This window comes from Suncus etruscus, chromosome 17 (assembly GCF_024139225.1).
Source record: "Suncus etruscus isolate mSunEtr1 chromosome 17, mSunEtr1.pri.cur, whole genome shotgun sequence".
Lineage (NCBI taxonomy): Eukaryota > Metazoa > Chordata > Mammalia > Eulipotyphla > Soricidae > Suncus > Suncus etruscus.
In genome coordinates, this window is record NC_064864.1 from 38,090,710 (window position 1) to 38,101,804 (window position 11,095).

The 11,095-nt window shown below is 37.7% G+C and overlaps 1 protein-coding gene across 1 annotated transcript; it reads left to right on the forward strand.

The window, feature by feature from the left end:
• Positions 1 to 10,648: 10,648 nt before the first annotated feature.
• Positions 10,649 to 11,095, forward strand: LOC125994845 (60S ribosomal protein L35a). Its single transcript, XM_049764374.1, has one exon. The coding sequence runs from the start codon at positions 10,695 to 10,697 to the stop codon at positions 11,025 to 11,027; it is 333 nt and encodes a 110-aa protein (XP_049620331.1). The 5' UTR covers positions 10,649 to 10,694; the 3' UTR covers positions 11,028 to 11,095.

The following is an 11,095-nucleotide window of genomic DNA, read 5'->3' on the forward strand; positions in this document are numbered from 1 at the left end:
ATTTTCCAGTAAAATGTAATAAAACAGTTGCTCAAAAACTCAATGAGAAAGAAATCAACTTTACAGGAGACTTTAATTTTTGGAATTTGGATGGTATTTGGCTCTAGTTATATTTGAACTAAGGAAAAGTGATTCTTTTTTTAAAGCACTGTGCATTTGTATAATTTTACCAAAATGTATCTATAATTAATTAGAAAAATAAGGTCTACTTTATAAATATTATGATGGTTACTATTCCTCTTGTTTGTTAGTGTTGTTGTTGTTTCTTTTGTTTTTGTTTTTGTTTTTGGGCCACACCAGTGATGCTCAGGGGGTACTCCTGGCTATGCACTCAGAAATCACCCCTGGCATGGGGGACCATATGGGACACCAGGGGATCGAACCTCGGTCAGTCCTAGGTTATCACATGTAAGGCAAATGGCCTTTTCTCAGTGAAAGAAATCAGATACAGTAGACCAAATGTTATAAGATTTCATTTATGTGAAATAACCTGAGTAGAAAAAAAATTAAATATAGATGAGCAGTGATTTTCAGGGACTGGATCTGGAAGTAGAATAGTAAAGGGATGGAGAATGACTAGGTGTGAAATTTCCCTTTGAGGTGCTAAAAAATTATAAAACTTGGAGTCAGAGATAGTTTCACATCATAATAAATATATTTAGTTGAGGGGCCGGCGAGGTGGCGCTAGAGGTAAGGTGTCTGCCTTGCAAGCGCTAGCCAAGGAAGGACCGTGGTTCGATCCTCCGGCGTCCCATATTGTTGGGAACTGACTTGTTTGAGGACAGTTTGCGGTTCTTTCTGCCATAGCCCAGCTTTTCACCTAAAAGCAATATGCAGTCTTGCTGCAAATTTTTGAGCTAAGAGAAAAGAATGTGCAGCTGCAGGACATAATTTAGCTCTAAGCCCGGAGGAGAGTAAAAACTGCCTGGTACAGTTATCAGAAACTAGGCCCCATTCCTTAAGACCACATTCCGGAGTGAATTAGGCTGTTTTCAATAAGTATATGCTACATTGTCTGTTCAAGATCACTGAGACAAGCACATCTTGCACCATTTCCTGATAGTCAAGCAATTAGGAATGCAGCTAGAAGGACACTAAAAGTTTCCATTGAAACAGCACGTTCAGCATAGCTTGAAGGTCATCCAGCCCCCTAGCCCACTGTCCACTTTGCGCCAAAAGTATGATTGACAGCACCTTTGTACTGCCCCCTTCTCCTTCACTATAAAAGAAGGAGTTGTATTTCAATAAACGCCTTTGAGCAGTGAGATATTGTCTTAGGCCATTTATTATTAACCTCTCTTAAATTTCTTACAGTGTGGTTGTGCTTCTACTCAGCAAAATAGAAGTGCGGTCGTCTGAGAAGCCATCCCAGCAAATTCCTGCTGGCCGGGCCCCCCTGGGGGGCTTCTGGACCCTGCACCATATGGTCCCCCCAAGCCAGGAGCAATTCCAGAGCACTTAGCCAGGAGTAACCCCTGAGCATCAAATGGGAGTGGCCCAAAAAAAAACAAAACAAATATATTTAGTTGAATACTTTGACTAAAATGGTAGATCAAATGTTATAGTATAGTACTACAATTTTAAAATGAATATATTTTAACAATCTATATAATTATATGTAAAAATATATCATGAATCTAGACAGTGAGAGAAGGAGAGAAGATATAATTTTCTTGAGTAATGAATATCATCAACTCATGAAATAGCCATTAACGTCCATTGTTATATTATAGCTAAGAAATAAACTTCTATTGAATAAAGTCATTGCTCCAGCAGCATCACCTATCCTATTTGATTTAATGCTTATAATAATTTAATGCTCACAATACTCTCAGTTCACTTAATCTTCTTAAAGCTTCCTTTGTACCAGACACCAAGAAAGCTAAGGTAAATACCTTCAGGCAGTCTGCAGATTAGCAAGGCAAATAAAAATCACCCTTAAAATGTCATTACGTGCGGCTGTACTGTAGTGAGGTAAATTATGTATTAGAGTGAACACACAATGGGTGAAGTAGCAAATTCTGTACTGAAAACTCAAAAGCAATCCAAGAAAGCAAAGCCTGAACTACAGCCCTTTAAAAGAAATGCAGAAATTAGCCTGAGGTGGGCGTTATTCTGGTTAACAGAGGAGCTTGCACTGCATATGGTGACAAGGAAATAAGAGTGTAACAAGTGGCTAGAAACGACAGTCACTATAATTCAATGTGACAATATGAAGTGATGAGTACTCGAGATGAAACTAGAGAAGTTAGCAAGTGTCTGAAGTTTAGACCTAATATCATAGCATGTCCTAACTTTCCTTGTGCATACCATGCATGGAAATAAAACACTAATGACACATTGGGGTTGAGACTACTTGTAGCTGGCAGCACACCTAGCCCAACCTTAGTCTTTGGCATATTGTAATCAGCCTATTGTAATACATAATTTGGGAAACTCTTTTATATATCTTTTGGGAAACTCTATTAGGAATAATGAATGTTGTTAAAGATGTATAGTCTAGGAAGTCATCATGTCATAATGCATTTTGAATTACAGACAAGTAGCTAGAGATTAAAATGAAGTCAGAAGAATTGGAGGGGAGTGGGAAGAGCAAAGTTTAAAATGAAGAAATATAGCAAGAGATTGGAACCAGAATAAAGCTTATCATTGAAATCTTTAGAGTGGGAAAATCAAGGGATAGTTCAATGGTATACTACCATTGACTCTCAAGTCAGAGTCTGGGAATTTGATCTCTGGTACTTCCCACTTGACTCAAGAAGCAGTGCTGTTTGGGATCCCTGGTGCCTGGAATCCACAGATCACAGTGAAGTATACAATCCTCAGCAAGCACTATAAGCAAAATATATGTGAGTACCACAGCTGAAGAGTAAGACTCCTGGCAAGAATGCATACAAGAAATAAGAGAGGACACACGGAAATGGAAACACATACCCTACTCATAGATTGGCATAATTAACATAATCAAAATGGCAATACTCCCCAAAGCAGTGTACAGATATAATGCAATCCCTCTAAAGATACCCATGACATTCTTCAAAGAAGTGGATCAAACACTGTTGAAACTCATTTGGAACAATAAACAACCTCGAATAGCTAAAGCAATCATTGGGAAAAAGAATATGGGAGGCATAACTTTCCCCAACTTTAAACTGTATACAAATATTAGTTATCAAAACAGCATGGTATTGGAATAAAGACAGACTCTCAGATCAGTGGAATAGGCTCGAATACTCAGAGAATGCTCCCCAGACATACAATCACCTTATTTTTGATAAAGAAGCAAGAAATCATAAAAGGAGCAAAGAAAGCCTCTTTAACAAGTGGTCTTTGCACAACTGGCTAGCCACTTGCAAAAAATTGAAATTAGACCCCCAGCTAACATCATGTACAAAGGTAAAATTCAAATGGATTAAAGACCTTGATATCAGACCTGACACCATGAGGTATATAGAACAACATGTAGGTAAAACACTCCATGACATTGAGACTAACGGCATCGGAAATGGCACTCTCCAAACAAGTGAAAGCAGAGATTAACAGATGGGAATATATTAAACTGAGAAGCTTCTGCACCTCAAAGGACATAGTGCCCAGGATACAAGAGCCACCCACTGAGTGGGAGAAACTATTCACCCAATACCCATCAGATAAGGGGCTAATCTCCAAAATATACAAGGCACTGACAGAACTTTACAAGAAAAAATATCTAATCCCATCAAGAAGTGGGGAGAAGAAATGGACAGACAATTTAATAAAGAAGAAATACAAATGGCCAAAAGGCACATGAAAAAATGCTCTACATCACTAATTATCAGGGAGATGTAAATCAAAACAACTATAAGATACCATTTTACCCCACAGAGATTGGCACACATCACAAAGAAAGAGAGCAAGCAGTGTTGGCAGGGATGCAGAGAGAAAGGAACTCTTATCCACTGCTGGTGGGAATGCCGTCTAGTCCAACCTTTATGGAAAACGATATGGAGATTCCTCCAAAAACTAGAAATTGAGCTCCCATACGATCCAACTATACCACTCCTAGGAATATACCCTAGGAACACAATAATACAGTACAAAAATCCCTTCCTTACACCTATATTCATTGTAGCACTATTTACAATAGTAAGATTCTGGAAACAAGCAAGATGCCCCTCAACAGATGAATGGCTAAAGAAACAGTGGTACATATACACAATGGAATATTATGCAGCTGTCAGGAGAGATGAAGTCATGAAATTTTCCTATACATGGATGTACATGGAATCTATTATGCTGAGTGAAATAAGTCAGAGAGAGAGAGAAAGACACAGAATGGTCTCACTCATCTATGGGTTTTTAAGAAAAATGAAAGACACTTTTGCAATAATTTTTAAAGACAAAAGAGAGGAGGGCTGGAAGTTCCAGCTCACCTCATGAAGCTCACCACAAAGAGTGATGAGTTTAGTTAAAGAAATAACTACATTGAGAACTATCCTAACAATGAGAATATATGAGGGAAGTGGAAAGCCTGTGTAGAGTACAGGCAGGGGTGGGGTGGGGAGGAGGGAGAATTGGGACATTGATGATGGGAATGGTGCACTTTTGATGGGGGGTGTCTTTACATGACAGAAACCCAACCACAATCATGTTTGTAATCAAGGTGTTTAAATAAAAATAACAAACATAAAAGAAAAAGGGCAAAAAAATTTTTTTAATGCATACATGTACTGGAAACAAGTGTGTTTGATATCCTTGGCCATTGCCACAACAACAAAAAAGAGATGGGGTAGGGGATAAAGAGAGTCAACAATTTCACATAGTTTACATGTAGAATTGACCAACCTTATTAACTGATTGAACATGAAAGGTGAAAAAATCAGAAGGAGGATCTAGGGCTATCTATATATAGCAGGTAGGGCATTTGCACACAGCTGATACATGTTCATTTTCTGGCATCCTATATAGTCCCCTGAGCACATCCAGGAGTAATTCCAGCAAAGCCAGGAATAATCTCTGAGCACTGCCAAAACCAAACAAACAAACAAATAAATAAAATAGAGAAAGAATCTAAAGCAATTCCCAGCAAGAGAAACAGGAAGGAAGCAAAGAACTTTAGAGACAGCAAACAATTCTATCAGTAGCCAGATGAATCAATGTTTTAATGAAATAGCTAAGAGGTAGTTAAAAATCAGGAAAACTAAATATGGTCTCAGAAAAAGAATTGGAGTCAGTAAAACTATGAAGCTCATGCACAGATATAAGTGGTATTTAACACCAGGGGATGGTTTTGAGAGGACAGGAGTGAGATATACAGAGGGTTGAGATCATTTCAGGGTAGCACAGAGGAGGGAAAGCCTGTGGGAATTGACATTCACATTTCTTTGATGCATAATGGCATCTTCTCAATTGACTGAACACTGAAATGCTTTGAAAAGAATGACTCTTTAATCTTTATAAATCTATCTAAATTATCTATAAAGGCACTTTGGGAAATTCTAAAAGATTAGTACCCTGATACAGGCTGAGCCTTTTATAAAAAATGAATCAATAATATCATTTAAAACTATTTTAACCAAATCATAGCCATGGTTCTCCCTAACACATTACCATAGTATTTTGGGGAATTTTTCACTTCAGATAGTCAAGAGAGAGACATTATAAAATGCTGAGCATACATTATAAATTTCGTAAGTTCTTGCCTGATGAATAAAATAATATAGCCATGGCCATAGAGTTAAAACTACACCCAGTAAACTAGGCCCAGTAAGCTAAAATCTTAAAGCAAGTTAATTATAGAATAAAACAAAGTTCAACATTCATTAAAGGAAGACAACAAATTCTAAATGATGTCCAACATCCAATAAAAATATGTCACCAGACATGCAAGTAAGGAGAAAAATGATATATAACAGAGAAAAATTAGTCAATATAGAAATTTAAAAATTCATAAAACTGAAATAATTCATTCCCACCAGCTCTTCTCAAGAAATGAGTTTTAAAACTCAGCAGACTAAAAGAAAATGGTAGAATAATGAAATTTAGATCTGCTTACAAAAATAAAAGAGTATCAGAAATGTCAAATATGGGGCCGGAGAGATAGCACAGAGGCATTTGCCTTGCAAGCGATCCAGGACCTAAGGTGGTTGGTTCGAATCCCGGCGTCCCATATGGTCCCCCGTGCCTGCCAGGAGCTATTTCTGAGCAGATAGCCAGGAGTAACCCCTGAGCACTGCAGGATGTGGCCCAAAAACCAAAAACCAAAAACCAAAAACCAAAAAAAAAAAAAAAAAAAAGAAAGAAATGTCAAATATTTGATTACAAATATTTTCTCCTCATATTTAATCTCTGTTAAATATATTTCTCTCAAGAAAAATTGTGACAAATGCATATAAATTAAGAATATAAATATAAATTAAGAATCTTGGGTCCAGAGAGAAAGCACAGTGGCGTTTGCCTTGCAAGCAGCCAATCCAGGACCTAAGGTGGTTGGTTTGAATCCCGGTGTCCCATATGGTCCCCCGTGCCTGCCAGGAGCTGTTTCTGAGCAGACAGCCAGGAGTAACTCCTGAGCACCACAGGGTGTGACCCAAAAAACAAAAAACAAACAAACAAAAAAAAAAGAATCTTATTATCTTCTACCTCTTTGATTCTTTAATGTTCATGATGAGTGTAACACTGGTTGCTCACATTTGAGTGTAGTTTAATTAACACAAATTGCAGTGAAGTGTCAATAATTTGCTGTTGGGGCCGGCTGGAGCAAAAGCACAGTGTTAAGGCATTTGCCTTGCATGTGGCCAGCACAGGATGGACCCCGGTTCGAGTACCGACATCCCATATAGTCCCTCAAGTCTGCCAGGAGCAACTTCTGAGCAAAGAGCCCGGAGTAACACCTGAGCGCCTCTGGGTATGACCCCCCCCAAATATTTTTATTACTGCCATATTATCATACATTTTACTTTTATACATTAATATTCATTCCTATAAATATAGATTATAGATATGCATGATATGCATAATATATGTTACATGTAAATATGCTTTCATGTGAACACACACATCTTGAAAATGAAGTATATATTTACCTTAGAAGGAACAAACCTGGGGCCTGCGAGGTGGCACTAGAGGTAAGGTGTCTGCCTTGCAAGCGCTAGCCAAGGAAGGACCGTGGTTCGATCCCCGGGCGTCCCATATGGTCCCCCCAAGCCAGGGGCAATTTCTGAGTGCTTAGCCAGGAGTAATCCCTGAGCATCAAACAGGTGTGGCCAAAAACAAAAAACAAAACAAAACAAAATACAACAAAAAAGAATTCACACAGAGATGGTATGCCATCTCTCCTTTCATTCAACTTGTATGTATTAGAAATACTTTTAAAGTACCTTAAAAACAGAATACTCTACATGCAAGTGAGACTCTTGAGAGAATCTATTCATTAAATGTTTAGGATAGTGGATAACTCTAAATGAGATAACCCTAAAGGAGTGTTAGCTTGTTATGTCCTCACCCTTGGAAATCCTGAGGACAATCCTAGTGAGGAAAACTGTTCTGGGTTCCCCATAGTCAACTGCCTTTCTTCCATCATTAAATAACAAAAGAATAGATGTATGTGTGTCAGAAGGAGGATGAAGGACAAATATTGTGTTCTGAAGCATTCACTAAAGAAGAAAACACAACTTATGTCTAAGATGACTATTTAACAATTAGTTCAATTTGACGTTTGTACCTAGAAAGGTTGAAACTTGAGAAAATGGAGGATTCAACTCTAAATGACCAGGAAAGTAACAGCTCCAATATTCTAGAAGGCTGCTTTTCTTCCCAGTTGGTAAAAGGCAAAATGCATTCTATTTTTGATGAAAGATAGGCAGATAAAAGGAATATACTGGACCATCTCAATAGCAGATGGTAGGGTTGGCAATGAGGAGTGCTAAGTTTTTGAAATATGCAATTTGTTTATCTATCTATTTATTTTAGGCTTTGAAGTGCTAGTGAGCAAACCCAGGCATGTATGAAAGACATTACTGAACAAAATCTCTAGCCACTAGTTTGCCTGTAGATGAGAGTGCTTTTATTAAGAGTGTCATTGACCAAAAAGCAAATTATTCACTGAATCATCTTCAAAATTAAGTACAAAAATAAAGGCTCATGGGATATAAAATACCTACTGTCAATAGTCTCTCTTGATAAGCTAAATTGGCCCATTTAAAATTGTTTATATATTTCCCTGACTATTTTATTCTACTTGGGCTTGCCTCAGGGTTTTGACAGAGACACAGAATGAGTCATGAGTCTGAGCCACTGGAGTCAAAGAAAAGCCCTTGCTAAGAAGGACGCTCATTTTCCACTTGTATTAATGTCATCTAAAAAAAAAAAAACCCTACTTTAACATGCTAAGTATCTTTTCTCTTAAAAGCATGAAAAAAGATGCAGGTAAGTGAAAGCAAGCAAAAGCAAAAATCATAAACTCTAGTAGCAAAACCCCATTCATCTATGCTATAGACAAGAAGATGTGGAGTTGACTGGACCCCATACCTTGGGTGACTTTCAGAGTGAGCACCCAGAAATATCAGAGTCACAAATTTTGCACAACTTATTGATTACTCACCAGTGTAAACTATTTAGCATTCATACATGAAATCTAGGGTACATATTTTAGCAGTCAAACTTCACTGGATTTGGCACTTAGTTTGTAAGTGTTTCTTTATTGCTAATCAGTACAGTTATCAATACCATTTTATATTCTTTAAAAAAAGAATGAAAGGCTGTTATTATTGTACATATTGACAGGAGACAAAGAGTATTTAATTTCATTTTGAATAAGTCATGATCGTGGTTTGAATTTATCTTAGAATTGTACTTACTGTTGCATGTAAATGCAATATATTTTTAATATAAATCTTAAAAATAAATTATGAGGGCTGACATGATACGTTGGATAGATGATTCATGTGATTTGCATATGGGAGAACTAGTTTTGATAGCTGTATGATCTACTAAGCACTGTCAGGAGCAGCTCCTAGCACTGAGGTGGAAACATCAGCTATGACTATCAGGAATGGGCTTGACCCCAAAATGCATTCTGAATGTTATCATTAATAAAATAATAAATTCATTTCTAGAAAAGAAGATTCTAAAAAGTGATTCTAACATTGAAGTAAAAATAATTATAACAAATATATGAGAGTCACATATATACCAAATAGCGTATTAGAAATATATGAGATTCACATATATACCAAATAGCGTATTAGAAATATTAATGAAGGGGGCCGGGCGGTGGCGCTGGAGGTAAGGTGCCTGCCTTGCCGGCGCTAGCCTAGGACGGACCTCGGTTCGATCCCCCGGCGTCCCATATGGTCCCCCAAGAAGCCAGGAGCAACTTCTGAGCGCATAGCCAGGAGTAACCCCTGAGCGTCACAGGGTGTGGCCCAAAAACCAAAAAAAAAATAAAAAAAAAAAAAAAAAAAGAAATATTAATGAAGGGGCCAGAGAGATAGCATGGAGGTAAGGCGTTTGCCTTTCATGCAGGAGGTCATCGGTTCGAATCCCGGCGCCCCATATGGTCCCCCGTGCCTGCCAGGAGCAATTTCTGAGCCTGGAGCCAGGAATAACCCTTGAGCACTGCCGGGAGTGACCCAAAAAACACACACAAAAAAAGAAATATTAATGAAATAAGAAAGAAAATATGGGAGCAGAGGGAATTCCTTTAAAGATAATTAATTTATTAAATGATTTTAAAATGTCAGTTATGTCAGATATAAAAAATACAATGCATGAACTATGGAAAATATAACAAACAAACTCAATCTCAGTCTCAAACAGGATGGGGGAAGAGAAATAAAAAAAGAAGCTTGGGGGGAGGACAAATTTGATGATGGGTATTTTCCTGATTCAGTGTTAATATGTACCTAAAATACTACTGTGAAAGATTTGTAAGCCATTATGATCAAAATAAAAATTAAAAAAAAAAACAATGGCAAAAATAGAAGCTAATGAAAGAAAATAGAAAATAAAAAATTTAAGAAAATGAGGATTATTAGATTCCATTAAAAGAAAAAAATGTAAGAATAATGGGCCTACCCCCTTATAGAAAACCATATGGAGATTCCTAAAAAAAAACTGGAAATTGAGCTCCCATTTGATCTGGCTATACTACTCCTAGGGATATATCCCAGGAACACAAAAATACAATACAAAAATCCTTTCCTCACACCTATATTTATTGCATCACTTTTTACAATAGCCAGACTCTGGAAAAAACCAATATACCCTTCAAAAGATGAATGGCTAAGGAAATTGTAGTACATATACACAATGAAATATTATGCAGCTGTCAGGAGAGATGAAGTCATGAGATTTTCCTATACATGGATGTACATGGAATCTATTCTGCTGAGTGAAATTAGTCAGAGGGAGAGAGATAGACACACAGAATAGTCTCACTCATCTATGGGACATTGAAATAATTCCCAGAGTTGAGGGCCGGAAGGACAAGCTCAAAATATGAAGCTCACCACAAAAGTGGTGAGTGCAGTTAGAGAAATAATTACGCTGAGAACTATCATAACATTGTCAGTGAGTGAGGGATATAGAAAGTCTGTCTCTAATACAGGAAGGAGTGAAGGAGGAAAAGATGGGGCATTGGTAATAGAAAAGTTGCACGGGTCTTTCCGCCATCTTGGACTCCCGTGGAGGCCCGGACTAATTAGGAGACAGACATGGCTGGAAGGCTGTGGTCTAAAGCCATTTTTGCTGGCTATAAACGGGGTCTCCGAAACCAGAGGGAACACACAGCTCTTCTTAAAATTGAAGGTGTTTATGCTCGGGATGAAACTGAATTCTATCTGGGCAAGCGATGTGCTTATGTGTACAAAGCAAAGAACAACACTGTAACTCCTGGTGGCAAACCTAACAAAACCAGAGTGATCTGGGGAAAGGTAACCCGTGCCCATGGAAACAGCGGCATGGTTCGAGCCAAATTCCGAAGCAACCTTCCTGCTAAGGCAATCGGTCATAGAATCCGTGTGATGCTGTACCCCTCAAGGATTTAAGCTTACTGAAAAGTAAATAAATAAAATGTAGATACTTTAAAAAAAAAAAGAAAGAAAAGAAAAGAAAA

Bases quoted from the DNA above. Each gene is read 5' to 3' on its own strand.
- LOC125994845 (XM_049764374.1), top strand. From the start codon at position 10,695: ATGGCTGGAAGGCTGTGGTCTAAAGCCATTTTTGCTGGCTATAAACGG.